Consider the following 17,865-nt stretch of genomic DNA (forward strand, 5'->3'; position numbering starts at 1 on the left):
TAGAAATAGCGTAATCCTGGAGGCAAGACCGATTCAGTATGATAAAAGTTACACTGTGTACATTTTAGTGACCAGCAACGTTTTTAAGTGTACTCACTACTCCATTTCAAGAATAGAAAGATTAAGCACAACTAGTGCAAGTTGCAGAAGTATGTTTCAAACAGATAGTGGCTTACGTCAACAGCCTGTTCCCAAAAGTATGTGAGAAAAACTAATGCTTCTCACACTTCCTTATTTACCTTTGGATTTTTTAATACATGCTGACATTACAGAGTTCTCATGTAGTTCTATCAACATGTCTGTCTAACCTGGAGATATACAAGGTGCACGTTTATATACAGAAGTTCAGTGAAAATTATGAGACATACACATTGTTGAAGAACGTGTAATGTATGGATGACATACAGATAGTTTAAGTTGCAGTATAATTGCAACATTTGCTCTAATCATGTGCACGATTGTGCTCATTTCAGTAATATGTATACTGTATTTTTACAAACTACATAGAGTTGCAGGGACCTGGTTTGACAAGCCTTATTAGCAGACAATCCATAAATAAAAAGTTGTTGACTTAAAATTCTCTGTCAGATGAGGTATTTAACTGGTACATCTTATGAAGATAAATAATTCCCAACTATGCTTTTGAATAGTATTCAAGGTTAAATAAATTGCTGATTGCATTAACTTTGGTAGAGATATTACGTTTGTTACAAACCTGAACAGCAGTAAACAAATAAAAAGTTAAATATCTACTAAATAAATGTGGGTGATTTATGCCTCATTCCCTGCATGTTGTGAAAATGTATGCCTATTAGCACTATAAAGGTAAAATAAAACTGAGTCTAAGGTGAAGCTTGCTAAGTATACTTTCTAGTATGAAAAGCGTATGGCAAACTGTTACATTCATTGGATGATGTCAACAGTGGTCATGAATGTTATCATTAGAGATGTCATCACTGATATCATGAATGTCATCTAACGTGTCATAAGCAATGGAATGTGTGAGGTCATAAGCAGTGCATGGTGCATAAATAAGTTATAGTTAGTTCAGTAAATAATAACAGGAATTTCAGAGTTTTTTGGTTTTTAAATATTCGTTTTTACCTCATTTTAACACCTAGCACTGCTTCAACCTTTGTTTTTTAGTGATTTTTGTTTAAAGATTTAACACATTAGCACCATAACAACTAACTATAACATAACTGTAACCTTTGTTTCAGTGAATATCTGAGGTTTTTCTGATCATATTCAAATAGGACCATGCACTCAACCCCCTGGGGTAACCTACGTTCAATGTCTTGGCTGTGTAGGTGATTTGGCCTTGCACAGTGGTTGAGGTTAACCGCAAGTCCTGGCCAGGCTTTGTTCCCAATTCCACATAAGCACCCAACCACATTCTCTCCTCCTGCTTTTGTTTTTTTTCCTGGTAATGTGTCACTACTCTGGTACCACCATACAAACTTCCATCTGATGGAACCATGTGAGCTTCCTTGAGGAAGCTTGTGCATGGTACCACAGTGGAAGCTTGCGTACAGATACTGGGACAATACTGCTGTACCTCTCAGGAAGGCCAAGCCGAGTCCTGCAGGAGCAATGCGGTATCTAAAGTACACATTTCTTTTCTTCTTTTTAACCTCTAGTGTGGTCTGTGTGGGTCCCATCCCCCTGCTCACCAATTGCCATGTAGTCAGCATGTTCCTGTCCAGCCCCTCTTATGCCCTTTTTGAAAAACGTTTTTAGGACAAGGGGACAGAGTCACTTATGATGGCAGCTGCAGCATTTTTTAAATCAGAGTGGCAGCCAGCCAATCAGGCTGCTGGTACCGCAGTACTGGCACCAGTACAATTATGGCTGACAAGAGAAAAAGCTACCCTGGCCAACCAGAGGACCCTATTTTTTTTTTTTTTTTTTTTTTTTTTTTTAATTGTTGGTAATGCAGGACTCACACAGGACCCACTGTCTAGATACAACTAACATTTTAACCCCCTTATGCCCAAACCGAGCCCCTCTTTAAACGTTAATTTCTAGAAAATGGCTAATCGGATTTACAACAAGTCACATAAAGCAATACTTCTAAGCAAAGTTCTAACCTTTGTTCCAAATTTAATGTAATTCCATTCATCCATGTTTCCTGTATGGGTGCACAAAGTTTCTATATGAATTGACAAGGCAAATCAAGGGAGGAATAAAATGATAAAAGGCTAAAGAATGGAAATAAACAAGCACTGGCAAAGTAAAGTATTGTCCCACCAGGTGATCAAACAAAATGCCAGCACTCACAGTACAAGAAACCCAATGGCAGACAAAGTCAGGACCCATTCCCTCATGCTGTGGCGGGTGCAACCAAAATGTGACTGACAGTTGAACAGAACAAGGAATGATGTATGGACCATCACTCACCATCCTTTGTTCTGTTCAACACAACCATCCTTTGTCTGACCTCCTTACTGTTATGTATAATGTCATAGTATCTCTTACATTTCTTCTGTGCCTTTTCAATGTTCTCCCTCACTTCCTTAGGGGACCATTCTACTCTCTTAGCAGTCTTAAGCCAACCCACATTGTCTTTGGATATGGGAGTTCTTCTCCTCATAAGTTCAAATGGTCTGGAACTTCTACTAGCACACACAGTCACTCTAAATGCCCAAACAGTTTTCCATATCTCTCTTTCCCATACTAAATGACTACAACTAGCTAAATGGATAATTCCTTTCAGCACTCGGTTAAACCTTTCTACTACCCCATTACCCGCAGGTTTAATGCCTGATCCCATTCCTTCTCACGTACTCCTTAGATTCTGAGGATAGAAATTGAGACCCATTGTCAGAAACAATACTTTTAGGTAGACCCTCTCTCACAAAAACTTTGTCCAGAAATTTAATAAAGCTATATGTATTATCTTTCCTTACAATTTCTATTTCTGGCTATTTGGTAAAGTGGTCCACAAGCACCAGAATAAAAACCTGTCTGTTTCCTTCACCAACAGGACCCTTCACATCAATTCCTACCCTCTCCCATGCCATGTTGGGACACAAAATGGGATCTATAGGCGGTTTTTCAATGTCACTTGTGTTTTGTCAGCATTCTCACATACCACACACCCCCTAACATTCCTTTCCACTTCTTTATCCAACCCAGGCCACCAGTACCAATACTTCACTCTGTTTCTTGTCTTCCCAATTCCTAAATGACCCTCATGGCATATCTCTAGAATTTTAGCCCTTAAATTTGTAGGAGGTACCACTCTCCCACCTCTAACAATCAAATCATCTTCAAAGGATAATTCATCCTTAACTTCCCAGAAAGGTAACAGAGCTTCGTCCACCAGTTTTTACAATGGCCACACCTTGGTGATCATACACTGCACCTTCCTTGAAGTCTCATCTTGTTCCTGTTCTGTCTTCCATTCATCACATGAAATACCTTGACACACCTTCTTCCACAAGAGCCACCCATAAATCCTCATTCACTTCTTCTTCCATGTTCTCAGTAGGCAGAGGCATAAGACTTAAGAAGTCTGCTACAACATTCTTCATCCCAGGCAAACAGTGCACATTATAATTATATTCAAACAGGCGTACTGACATCCTAGCCAATCAGGGAGATGCTCTGTATAACCCCCTTGTAGTTAATACTTTCACAAGTGGTTTATGATCACTTCTTAACGTAATTTCATTACCCCAAACATATTGTTGGAAATGCTCCAATGCCCACACACACGTTAGTGCTTCATGTTCAATAACAGAATATTTTTCCTCAGACTGAGTCAATGATCGTGGAGCAAAAGCAATTGTATCTTCTTGTCCAGCCTTATTCTTCTGTGTCAGAACTGCTCCAATTCCTCCACAACTGGCATCCGTAGTGATGATACATTTAAGGTTTGAGTCAAAGCCTTGTAGGGGAGGTGCTTTGCAAATATCAAAATATCATTTTTGAGTAAATCAAAAGTTTGTTGGCGTTCCCTAGATCACTCAAATTTATTTTTCACCTTGCGTAGCTGCCTTAGGTCATACGTTTTCGCAGAAAAATTTCTAACAAATTTGGAACAAAACTCAACCAATCCTAAAAATGCACAGACTTCATATTTGTTTTGGGGATTAGGTGCATTACTTATGGCAGTCACCGGTTCTTTCTTTGGTTTGATTTCCTCCGCTGTCACAATATCAACCAAATATGTAACATGTTCACAAGCAAATTTACACTTGCTAAATTCTGCAGTTAGAACTTTCTTGTCCAAAACATCAAGTACCTACAACAGGGTTTGATCATGTTCTTCTTTGGATTTTCCCATAATGAGAATATCGTCTTGGAAGACCATAATATTATCCACATTTTCCAACACTGAATGCATCAATCTCTGAAACATTGCCACCGCTGAAGCTAGGCCAAACGGTACCCTCCTGAATCTATAACACCTAAACGGTGTAACAAAAGTGATCAAACTTCTACTGTCAGGCTGAAACTGAACTTCGTGGTAAGCTGCTTTTAAATCAATAGATGAAAACAAATTCATACCTTTTGTGTGTGATAACATTTCATTGATGTGTGGCAAAGGAAACTGATCTATAAGAATACTACTATTAAGATCCCGTAAATCAATGCACAATCTCAGATTCCAGTTGGCTTCCTTCACAACCACCAAGAGAGCCACTCACTCCGAATATTCGATAGGTTCAATAATCTTTTCATCTTGCAATTTATCTAACTTCACCTTCACATCGTTCTTCAGAGAAATGGGAATATTTCTTACTTGGTGCACATGAGGTTTAGCATCCTTTTTTAAGTGGATTTCATGCCTGAACCCTTTAATTTTTCCAATACGACCAGAGAATACATTTGGAAACCTTTTTAGAACCACTTTACCAATATCCAACTCTGGTTGGACTGTCAACACTGGCTCCGGGTTATTTGGATCCAATAATTTTCCTAATTTGCCTTGGTCAATCCAACCCAAAACAGGGGGACATGTGACTGCAACATACAATTACCCTATGGTTTCCCTATCTTTGTACTGAAATTTAAACTTCTTATATCCTAACAGCTCAATAACTTCACTAGTGAGTGTTTTAATGGTTATGTCTGGCAAACAAAACTCATCACCCAATGTTTGTTTAAATTCCCTTTTCCACACATCCCTATGTACAATCGTGTACGGTGAACCTGAATCAACTACAATACATATGTTCACCCCACCCAATGTTATCTCACACATAGGTTTTTTTTTCTTCCTTTTCTGCAGTGTGCAAAACAGAATTATCATCTTTAACATCCACATACAATACACACATTCAAATTATCTTCATCCGATGTGATAGTGTCTTCCAGTTCTAGCACCTTGCCACCACTTCCAGCTTTCCACAGACACACACTCTGAAAATGACCAATCACACCACACTTTGAACATTTTTGCTTCTTAGCTGGACACAATTTATCATTGGCAAGGTGCTCACTGCTACCACATCTGTAATATTTCCTTCTACCATCAGATCTATAACTTTTCTGTTCAACTTCTGTTTTTCCTATCCACTTCTTTTTGTGTTCTTTTGTAAACGTATTCCCTTTAACTCTTGCAATTATGACATCTTCACTTTTTCTTTCCCCTAAAACTGCTTTAGGACATCTTTCAGTAAGTTCTGCCTTTTTAACAATGTTGATAACTTCTTGCAAAGAACTCTCTCCTTTGGCCCACAAATTGTCTTGAATGCTAGAATTTTATGATTTGATTGACAATCTGATCCCGAATGAGCTCATCATGCAGGTTACCGAATCTGCAGTTAAATGCCAAGTTCCTTAATGTAGAAACAATCCTCCACCAATTCAGCTTTACCTTGTGTCCTATGGAAAAATGTATATCAATCAATCGCTACGCAAACTGTAGGTCTATAATAGTTATTCAAATCTTCAAGTGCGTTTACATACACATCTCCATGACCTTTCAATCCACCAGGGCCTAAGCAATGTAAGAGAATTTGAATTTCTTTCTCTTCATCATCAATGGTGTATATATAATTCTTCAAATATTCACACCACTCTTCCTATCTTAAAATTGGTACACCAGAAACTGGTATAAAAGGTAGTGAAGGTATTCTAATCAAATATACAATTAGTTAGCTCTGAAAGAACATGTTTCTTTTTAAATTTTCCTTCTTACTGCTACATTGAACAACATACATAGTACAACACACTACACAGGCCCACCAAGCGAGCAAGCAAAATGCCAGCACTCACGGTACAAGAAACCCAATAGCAGAAAAAGACAGGACCCATTCCCCCATGCTGTGGCGAGTGCAACCAAAATGTGAGTGACAGTTGAACAGAACAAGGAATGATATATGGACCACCACACACCATCCTTTGTTCTGTTCAACACAACCATCCAATGTTTTATTCAACAATGTGCGTTTGGGGTCGTGAGGCTGCATGTGTGTGTTTGGGGCATGAGGGTGTGTGAGAGATTGGGGCTGCGAGGGTATGTGTGTGTAGAAATGGGATTCACAATATCTTCTGTGACTCCACTTTGTTGCACAATGCAGCAAAATATGAGTTCCAGTCCAGATTGTTTTCTGCTCAGCGGGCGAGTCGTTTAAGAGGTCTGGGCTGGGGACATGGTGGAGAGTGGGATGTACTCTTTGTGCACGACTGAAGAGTACCCATTGATCTGAGGTGATGTCCTTCCACTGCCGGAAGAAGTACCTTAGCCTTCTTCAACATGTGACATAATATTGGGAGGATGAGGGGGAGGATGGTTGAGAAGTCGTTTGTTGGTTGAGATGTATCAACTGGAGCAATCTTTGCCTCTATAAAAGCCAGTATACTAGACATCCTGCTGGAAGGTTTTGGTCTGTTGGTGGTCTTCAAAGCACTATAGCTGAAGAGATGGTTTCTGACTCGAGGCTGCAGCTTTGGGACTTCCTCTGCTCTGCTGTCTGTGAAAGACAGCTAGAGGGGCATCCATGGACTTTGCGATGTCTATGTTCTTCTTGATTATCTCGAGCATCTGATCGATTAAGAGCCAGACTGATGCTCGCTGTCAAAAGGGACATTGAGGAGGTGCTGTTGCACCTCAGTTCAGAATCCAGAGGGTCTAACTCAGGCATGCCTGCAAACAAGGATGCTGCAGTTGAGTCCGTTAAGGGTGGTGTCTATCATGTTTAGAGCACACCTGATGTGGATGTTGCAGAATACATTACCCTCAGCAACCAGCTCTTTCTGTGGACCCCCATCTCCCATGAATGAGGGAAATCCTATCAGTAAAGGTGACCCACAGAATTGGTGATGAGCCAGTCAGTGGCGGCCCTGAGCACTAAGCACTTGCCTAGAGAGTATACACACTCCCTCTTAGGGCATCCCCTGTTGCCTGTGCTGATGCCATTTTGCTTGCTCTATGAACAACCAACGAGTCATGATGAGACTGGCCCTGGATATTGACAGGGTCACTAGGTGCACATCTAATTTTTGTTTTGATCTTGGATGTAACATCTTTGGCCTTAAACTCTTCCACAGAACACCAGTTAAAGGAGTCAGGCCCAAACGATTATGCCATTTTGGCTCAACTCTTGGTTTGTAGCCTGAATCCCTCTGGAGGAGCGTTCTACCTTGGTCGTAGGGCTCTTAGGATGTTGCAAATTATTTTGCGGTCCCAGAGGTGCGACTAATCCCAGCGACTTATACTTCTTTTCGGGCCAGTGGTCTGGGGTGGTGCCTGCTTTACCATGAGCTCTGGGCAATTTTCCTCTGCCTCTAGGAACAAAGCATCTGACCTCCTTGGGCCGCCGAGATGCCAGATGGGACTGCTTCTTCTCAGAGCTGAGCAGGTCGTCCGGTCTGAAAATGTTGGGAATCTCGGGGTAAGTTAGAAAGCTCGAGCTCCACAGGCATGATGCATCTAAGGATAACATTTGGTCTCTATTAGGAAAGTAGTCCTGGGCAAAGGAGGAAAAATCTTGGTGTAATAGGTGATGATTTCTAGTCTGGGTGATAGAAGTATGAGTAGCTGGCACAGACTAATCTGGTAAGGAACATGTTGGAACTGGAACTGCTCTCTCCAGAATCTAAGCCACATGGTGGAAGAAAAACAATCTAGACTTGCAGCCCAAGTCCTGATTGTAGACTGAGGGTGTGGTCATCACAGTCACAACAGGTCTTGTAACAATTTCTTCAAATAAAAACAGGATGGAAACGTCTGGGCCCAACACAAGATGGAAGGAGTAAGCCGAGCATGTGTATTTGCAGCCACACATGCTAACACAAACAACCCACAACATTTCGGTAAGCCTTAAGGGCCAGTTGCTTCATTCTGGACCAAAGGGCTCACCTGGTACTGAAGGTTAATTAACAAAGTATTGCCTATGACTACAGTTAACTACATTTGAGCTGAACCTCCGATTTAGCATCCTGAATTTCGTTTACACAAACTTTCAGCCAGTCCTGTCTTATGTGTGTGATCCAGGTAGAGGCTTAGGCATGAGGTACCAGTGGAATTATCTTTTTAAACTAAAGATCTATGCTCAGCTCAATTATGGAATGGAAAACTCTTTAAGTCTTTGCCCCCCCGTCCTTTCTATCCCTTGCAAAAACATTCCCAATTGGAAAGTCAACATGTTGGTTTTCATTATAATAAGGGCAAACTTTCAACATTGCAATAATTACACCATGCTCTAATAAAGCCATGAATACCTACTAATACTGATAAATTTCTTCTTGCATAATCCCTTTTCATTGGCCCCATATTTATGTAGATAACTGGCTTCCTTTCTTGAAGCAAGTATTTTCCTAAACACATAGACACTGAAAAGAGAAGCTGATCTAGGATGTTGTCATGTAGTCTCCATTTAGAATTTGAGTTTTAAATTGCTTGTAAATAGAACTGAGAACTAGGTTATACACACTGACATCTCTCATGTCAGAACAGAGTACTCTGAGTGATGCAGTTCAAATAGCTCTATCATAGCTGGTTGACAATGAATGTAGGGCTAAAACTCAAGAGTATGGATGGCTCCACTCTTTGAAGAATTCTGTTCTGGTATTAAGTGTTCAAAGCCCAAACTTTAAGAGGAGACAAAATATGTTTGTGATTTCAACAAATCTGGGCTGTCTGTGGTGACCAGTTGCCACACCCTCATTTCTCCTCCACATCAATACATACTAATATTATGGCCATACCCAAATATTTACACTTTGTCTCCTCTCCTCATATCAAGACAAAAATAAAATGTTGCAGATGGCACACACGTTGTTTTCATTTTACCTTTCTATCTTCAAGATACTCAATATTTGCTGTGTTATAGCCATCTCTTTGACCATGGCTCAAGACTCTGAATCGACTTCGGCCAACAGTGTCAACAACAGAGCGCCCATCCGGGAAAAACTTTACATCCCTGACCTCCAACATACAGCCATAATCCGCAAACCTGAAAGGAGCAAATAAAACTGTAAGGAAAGGAAACCAATCAAATCACATTGCATTCAAGACAAAGGTAACAGCAAATAAATATATTACTTAATCTGTATCAGTAGTCCTTCTCAAGGCAAGCACTGAATGAATTCACATTTTTGTTTCCAATTGTCCCACAAGTTCACAATGCTAAGGTACCCAATTTGGTAGCTATAACACATGCTTAAACAGACTGTAGGAATTCTTTGAAAATTATTCTATCACTGAATATTCATCTATTCACCCTTATCTGTTCCACATCTTTTAAACTCAATTTTAATTTTCGAATCATCACCTGCATCAGATCGAATCCACCATTACATCTGTTTTAGGTGTAACTTAGTTGCTCCTGAATTATCTTTTTATAGAATTCATTTAAATTTGTGGCAGAATGTCTGTGACCTCAAAACCTTTACTTCCTTTCACATTTGCTTTATAATAAACAAAAGGAAATAATAGTGCAGAGACCGCCAACTCAAACAATTCTATGATGTCAACTATAAATGATCAAGAAGGGCTTACCTTCAAGTGAGAGATGAACATTCTGCAAACCCCGTTCAATCCGTTTCTAATATTTTTTCAGGTTTTTATTTAACACCACTTTATTAAGCAGATCTGCTTACTGCTGTCCGCATCTGCTCTTACTTATACGGGACAGTGTTAATCAGATAATTGTATTTTAGTGTGTAAACTAGATCAAACTAGGTGAGGAAGTTTTTCTTTTAATGGCTTTGTAGCTGAAGGGTTTTATGTACAAGCCTTAATGATTTTCGCCATCTTAATTTATTTATATGTTATTCCAAACTCTGTTGCAATTTTAGGGTCACTGGCATCTCTGCATCTTTATCATTTTTGCTAAACAATAAAAGGTACTTATTGTGCTGAACTCCAACTATATTGATTTTTTTGTCTAAAATTCACCCTCATTCTCTCACGTGATCACCCAGGAAGTTATTAAATTTGACCATAGCTGGATGTAACAAAACATTTTCATATTCATAAGTATAAGTACGCATTAAGCTACCATATCACACAGACAAGAATCCTAGTAGCACAACAACAAGAAGACTGAGTAACAAAGTTAACAATTATTAAGGTATCTAAGAATACCTTCTATTTTTTTTGAATATAGGACCATAAACTATATGTTTAGCGAAAACTGTAATTTTAAAAGCTAAATACAATTTAGCTTTTTAGGAAAAAAAACATGCTTTTTTAGAGCTTGCTTACCATTTGATACTTATGTTTACCTTAGCATTTACTATGTGTTGTGAATGTCATTTAAGGCAGCAATAGTAGAAGAGCTCATATTTTAGGGTAATTTATCCCAAGTATAACAATGTGACAAACAGGTTTAAAGTGATGACCTCTGTTTAAACCAGAAATATTTTTGATTTTATATTACTGCAGTTAGAATCTAGGGATCCATAGTGGTTTCATTATTTTCCAGTACATATTTTTCTATTTAGTATTCATTGATTTTTTTCTACTATTTTAAATTCAGTCAGCTTTCATCATCACATTGCCAAGTACCTCTTCCAGTTCTACATCTTATTAATACTTCACTTGTAGTTTATTTTTACAGCTTCTTACTAGACAAAGGCTTTCAATTCTCTGTGCTCATGTAATTTTCAAATGTATTGTTGCAAGCTCACATTTAAAATACAACAAATGTATTCTTTCAGCTTGAAATAAAATACACTCCGACCAAACAGCTGTTTATGTGATTCGATTAACAACGTACAGATGCCGAGTTTATTGAAAAAAAAAAAACAAAAAAAAAAACATACACACATTTGTCCATGAATAAAATATTATGTAAAAAAAATAAAGTGTATTTTGGTTCTGTAAATGGCATCATTTCAAGTTCCACATATTTAAGGGTACGTTCATACGCAAGGTTGAAATGCATTTCCCTCAGAAAATTGGACACACCTACATTGTTTGTTCAATAAGAAAAGAAATTACTCCAATGTGCAGTCAAAAAGATTAAATCCATGTGCGACAATAATAATATGGAAATCAAAAATGTTGAATTTCTAAAAAAAACAACAAAAAAAAAACCTTGATAAAACTGTGAATTTAGGAAGTTTGACTTGGACCACTCCTTCTGCAATACAGTCCGCACAGGAACTCCAAATATGATAAAGTGAAACTGCAAAAGATCTAGGCCAGGCAACATGACTGGTCTAAAGTGTAGGAAATCTCATCATATAGCTACGACCACTAAGACAGCTCACACACTCCCCATTAAAACAAAAGATAGGCTTCACATGGCTTACAGATATGTGGTACAAATGGTGTTTAAATATTAAGATGATAGAAATTTACGATGCAGGAACACTACTTGTTATATATTACTCAAGGATAATTTATGGGGAATGGGCACTTTTTTTGGTGTTAGTACCCAGGCTATTGAACATACTACCTACTACCATATGCCAGGTATCCTCATATTTGAAATCTAGAAACCATCTTCTTGGCTAAGACAATGTTTTATATACGAAATGTTATCAGATAATTCAATCCTGTATAATAGCTATTTAGGCGGTTTACAGAGTAGGTGCACTTTATTATTCCCTCTGCACTGTGAAATTGATGGCTCTGAAATAGCTTTTTTTCTACTGAGTTCAAGAGTTGTAATGTTACGTGTTTTTTTAAAATATTCAACCAGTTTTGCATCTCTAACTGCTGACAACGTACAGCCAGAATTTATTTTGTCGTGCTGTACTTTCAAAATGAATATTCACACTACTGTTTAATTACAACTGTCATGAAAAATGGAACTGAAGGGAAAATTAAAACTAAAACACTTACCAAATTGTTTAAAACTACCCTTTTCTTTAATCTGTGTAGATCTATGAAAGGGTTATAAAAGTAGGTTTCTCATACTCTTCTGGGCACAAGGAAACCCAGTGTGTGTGTGTGTTGTTCGAGACCAGGACTAAACCCAGATACAACAATAAAGCTAGGATTCAATTTTTCATTGCCTTTGGACTTGATGCTCTGAATATGATTCAGGCAACAAATAGCTAGGTTACAGAGAAAGCAACATATTTACCACCATACTTGCGTTTCTCTATCAGTTCTAGGCAAGAATATTTTTCAACACATGCTTTCAATTTCCAATGAGAGTCATTTATTTGATATTTCCCCACACCATTTGGCAGGAAAGGAGTCCACATGTATGGGGCGACAAAGATCAGTGTGTAGAATAAAGGCAAGTGAATTTTTCAGCAAATTTACAAGATTAACACACTTTACAAAAATGCATGTTTCTTCAAACTATGATTTTTTTTTTTTTTTAATGACAAGCCTCACTCTATAATGAAAGATTTCACATACATGACAGTTTTATTTTCTATTATATTTGAAATCAGATCAGAATTTGCGAATTACAGTATAATCCCACATAAACAAATGATAATTTTGTCTCTGACTATACTGCTGTTTCTAGCCTCTAAAACGTAGCCTTCTCCAGTACCAAGGCCCAGTTTTTTTTCTGTTATTCGACAACTAATGACAAGATAGTTACATTTGACTCTTCATCTCCTTCTTCGATATGAGAAATTAACAAGTTACTTACCTTTGGTAACCCCTTATCTGGAGGAGACTATCTAGCTGCAGAATCCTTACCTTAGAATATTTCCCAGGCGTCAGACTGCATCCAGAATTGTTTTGCGGCATACCCATGCTTGCTGGTAGGTGACATTGTTTGGCTGTGTGTGACGCCATTTGCACTGGGGAACGACATGTGGAGTGGCTATATAAGTGTCACGCCAGCGTGCTGACTTCAGTTCATGACTATTTATTCCTGCACCAGAAGCCCAGAGCCAAACTGAGGTGGAATGATCAGTGTGCCAAGGTGAGCTCCTGAAGGATCTCTTCAATGTGAGTTTACAGCTTTAAAAACAGAGCATGAGATGATTGGTAAGGAATCTGTGACTAGACAGCGTCTCTACCAGATAAGGCATTAACAAAGGTAAGTACCTTTCTCTACAGATCAAGTCTCCTAGCTGCAGATTCTTTACCTTAGAAAAGACAGCAAAGCAATCTCCCACTGTAGGTCAGTCTGTGAACTGTGTTACACTCAGAAGTCCTGTAAGACCGCTAACAGCAAAATTCCCATCATGCCAGACCAGACTCTCTACGCAGCAGTGTTTGGCAAACCTGTGCAGCAATGCCCACATAGATGCCTGATAGATGTCCAGAACTGGGGCTCCTTGAGCTAGCACAGTGGTCGTAGCTTTAGCTCTGGTTGAATGAGCTCTCAAGCCCTCAGGGGGTTGTTTCCTAGGCACTGTGTAGCAGATTTTGTGCACAGGGACAAATCATCTGTAGATAGTTCTCTTGTCAACTGCCTTGCCTTTCCTGGCACCCACAAAACCAAACAAAAAAAAAAAGAGTTAACTTTGGTGCGATCAATGTAAAATGACAGTGCTCTTTATGGGCCCAAATGGTGGAGTCTCGCCTCATCCTTGGTAGGATGAGGAGGGAACAAAGAAAGTAGGCAGTATGATGTTCTGCCTAATGTGAAAATGGAGGCACGGGCCCCTAAGGTCCATCTTATTTGGGAAAAATGTTGTTACATGGATTTGGGGAGAAGGGGAGTTTGAATGGAAAACACCTGCAATTCGCAAATCCTCCTGACAGCTGCCTGTTATTGTCCTAAGGAAAAAAGTTTTGATGGTCGCCATCTCAGAGGGCTGCTGTGCATAGGCTCCAATTGTGAACACGTTAGAAAGGTGAGAACCAAACTTAGGATCCCATTGGGGCATAATGAAAGGCGTGGGGCGGACATATGATGCAAACCTTTCACAAAATGAGTCACAACAGGTGACTTTAACATGGAGGGTTGTTTTGGCAACCACTGGAAAACTTTAACAGCAAAAAGGCATCCTTTACTGTTCTCAAAGTAAGGCCTTGCCAAACAAGAGATTAGGCAAATAGAACTTCAAACAAAGATGCAGACAGAGGAGCAATATATTTAGCAGTACACCAAATCACAAACTTGCCCAATCAGCAGGTGTAAATCTTTTTCATGGAAGGATGCTGGCTGCCAGAAAGACATCACATTCTTCAGAAGGAAGGGCAAACACCCTCAACTGTCGCTGCTCAATCTCAACACATGTAGATGGACAGTGCGCAGGTTCGGGTGCAGGACCCTGCCCTGTAGATGCCACAGGAGATCACCCGAGGGGTACAGCCTGAACACTGAACACGTGTTCATACTCAGTAATTCGGGGTACTGTATTCTGCTTGTCCAATCCGGATCCACTAAGATGACTTGGGCCCAATCATTCCTGATCTTATTGAGGACTCTGGGCAGGAGTGGTATCTGCGTAAAGGCCTACAGGAGTCCTGAACTGAAATGTTTCTCTGAGTGTGAGCTGCCGTGGAAACTCCAGTGTGCAGAAGTGCTGACATTGCGCATCATCTCTGCGTGGCAAATAGATCTAACCAAGATTCTCCCCATTCTGTGAAGAGGCAGTGCACCACCCCTGGATGGAGACACCACTCCCGATCCACGAAGCATTGACGGCCGAGTTTGTTGGTTCTGGCGTTCAGGTAGCCCACTAGGTGTTAAACCACCAGCAAAATGCCCTGAACATCCCAGCCATTTCTAGAGACGAAAGGTCTCTTGACACAGGGTCCACAACCCCACCCCACTTGTTTCAATACCACATGGCAGTGGTGTTGTCCGTGAACACCTGAAACAGCCTTCCCATGACTGAAGAAAGATAGACTTTCAATGCCACATGAATCACTGTCAGTTCCAACAGGTTGATGTGAAGCTGAAACTCTGCCAGAAATCAGAGTCCTCTGATCTCCAACTCTTCCAGATGTCTGCCACCAACCAAAGAGTGATGCATCTGTCATTACTGTGAGCTCTGGGTGGGGAAGAAAGAGGTCTTCCGACCCAATCGCAGTCTTTGAGCCACCACTGTAGATCTTATACAAATCCCTGCAATATCTGGATCAGTTTGATAGATTCCCATGATGCTGCAATAGACATGCTTCAGCAGCAGGATGCAGTAGTGTATGAGACCCAGCAGCCTTAGAGTCTGTCTCACCAAAATGCAGGATATAGGCTGAAACATCAGAATTATAACCCAATTATCCTAGACTCGTTGTTCTGGAGGATAAGCTGGATACTGCACTGTATCCAGAACAGTTCCAATGACAGCGAGCATCTGAAAGGGAGTCAGGTGTGACTTGGGCATGCTGATAGTGAACTCCAGGGAGTGCAGGAGGTACTTTAGCCTTGGTGAGCATCCTGAATGTTTCCTTTTCAAGAAGAAGTTGAGAGGACATAGGTCGAGGATAAGATGGAGGCCTCCATTCTTTTCAGCACCAGAAAGTGGTAGGAATAGGAAGTACGGCAAGCTTCTGCTGTTGATACCTTCTCAATGACCCCTTTGGCCAAAACAGCCTATACTTCTTGTTGCAAAAGCGAAAGGTGGTCCTTGGTTAGCTAATCGGGAGATAGTGGCAACTGTGGCGGTTTCTGTTACAGAGGTAGGGCTTAGCCCTTCTGGATGATCTGAAGAATCCATTTCTTCGAAGTGATTTCCCTACATTGGGAAGATTGTGCCGAATCCTGCCACCAACCGGATGCTCATGATTGTCTGAGGGCAAACTAAAGAGGCTTTGAGGTTGCGGGTTCTGGAATCGTGGTGGAAGGACTGGGATTTGGCCAACCTCTGGTTCTCATGAGGCTTGTGAGATCCATATCTGCTGTCACTAAAGGACTGCAGTGGCTGCTGGCTGTAGCAGCTGGAGGAAAGGGACGCGTCTGATAGCCCCTACCATAGGCACAGATGGGGTGGAATGCAGCTGTCACAGGGACATGGTGAGCCCCAACAACCTTGCTGCCCTGCTGTCTTTAAAACTGTTTCTAGTGCCGAATCTGCCCTGTGGCCAAGAAAGTGAATCTTATCAAAAGATATTTTCATAAGGGATGCCTGGACATCCCCTGAAAAGCCAGTTGTCCTCATCCAGGCGTGACTTCGGAGTGCCACTATGGAAGCAATGGCTCTGCCCTGCAAGTTGGTGGTATCCAATCCACATCTGATGGTGAACTGACCTCTCTCCCATTAGCGATAGCTGGGAAGAGTATGGCTTGGGTCTCCTCTAAGACCATAGATAGCACTTGCACAACTGTATCCCACACTTTATGGGAATAACGGCCCAAAACGCATGCAGTGTTCAAAGACTGCAGTGCTAGACTTGTGGAAGAGAAAAACCTCTTTACAAAGGTATCCATCCTCTTGAATTCCCTATCAGGTGGTGTTGTAGGGCACATAATGGGATTTATCTTGGAGGTTGAGGCCTGAACACTGGCCTCAGCCGCGGGGCAACAGCCAGGAGAGATAGTCCTGTGCAAAAGAGTGCCTGTGCAGGGCTTGGTCTGGAGCAGGGCATCAGTGAGGGCTTCATTAAGGAGGGGCCAGAGGTTCTGAGGGTTATACCCCAAGCTGAAGCCACTCTTTCAAGACATTGGTCTGGAACTCAACTGTGAGGTCCAGACCCTCATACGCCCTGGTGTCAGCCAGGAACTCTGCTGTGGGGTTAGCATAGCCATAAGGATCCTCAGACCTCCTCCATTTAAATTCCTCAAAGTGCCCTTGTGTGAAAGAAGTATCCATCCTCAATTCTCCCTATGCGGGCCTGGTCAGCACTGTAACAGATGTCTGTCCAGCTCCCTATCGCAGTCGTGAATCATGATGGGCTTGGAGACGCCAAGAACAGTGCCACTGGAATGGTCCTTGGAAGAGTTTGGGAAGTCACGGCGGGGGACAATCTGGATCCTTTAATGGTTCCTGAAAGCCCGACTACAGCTGGAGGCGGACCCATCAGCTGAGCCCCAGTCAGTGTCTCTCCCCAACCCATAGGGCCCCAAGGCGCTCTAGAGGGGATCGACCACCCAAAAATGAGGATCATGGCCTCATAAAATTCTTGTAGTTGGACAGGGGTCGCTCTGGGAAACTTGTGGAAGGGTGGAACAGACCTAGTGTTAGCCATGGACTCCACTGGATTTATGGTTGGCACCACGACGATGACTGGTGTGAGCGACTCTAAGAGTTGTCCTGGGACCAGCCTTGCGAAGTGCCTGAGCGGGGTCATGCAGCGAGGGGCCAGAAGCCTAATGGCTCACTCCAGATGGCCTTTGGATTTAGGATCCTGCAATCCAAGCAGGCTAGGGAGTTGTGGTTCTAATTCAGGCACCACAGACACAACGGCGGGGTCTTTCACAGACATTTGCCTGTGATAGGCACTACAATGCTTGAAACTGGTCAGTTTATGCGGCATAGTCCAAAAAATAGATGGCAAAAATGGCACACTGGTCGAATTTCACAAAACGGTAGAAAAAGTTCAGTCAAAAAATGACTGAAGGGGGCTGGATCCAGAAAAGAACGAAATGAGGTCAG

The 17,865-nt window shown here is 41.1% G+C and overlaps 1 protein-coding gene across 1 annotated transcript in view; it reads right to left on the reverse strand.

Annotated features, from left to right (window-relative positions):
• The window catches only part of LONRF2 (LON peptidase N-terminal domain and ring finger 2), a 245,336-nt gene that overhangs the window by 11,861 nt on the left and 215,610 nt on the right, over positions 1–17,865 (reverse strand). The window contains exon 10 of the mRNA XM_069204393.1: positions 9,248–9,410. Coding sequence (XP_069060494.1) covers positions 9,248–9,410 — 163 coding nt within the window. The remainder of the gene's footprint in view (positions 1–9,247; positions 9,411–17,865) is intronic.

The sequence above is a fragment of the Pleurodeles waltl genome, chromosome 8 (genome assembly GCF_031143425.1).
Source record: "Pleurodeles waltl isolate 20211129_DDA chromosome 8, aPleWal1.hap1.20221129, whole genome shotgun sequence".
NCBI lineage: Eukaryota > Metazoa > Chordata > Amphibia > Caudata > Salamandridae > Pleurodeles > Pleurodeles waltl.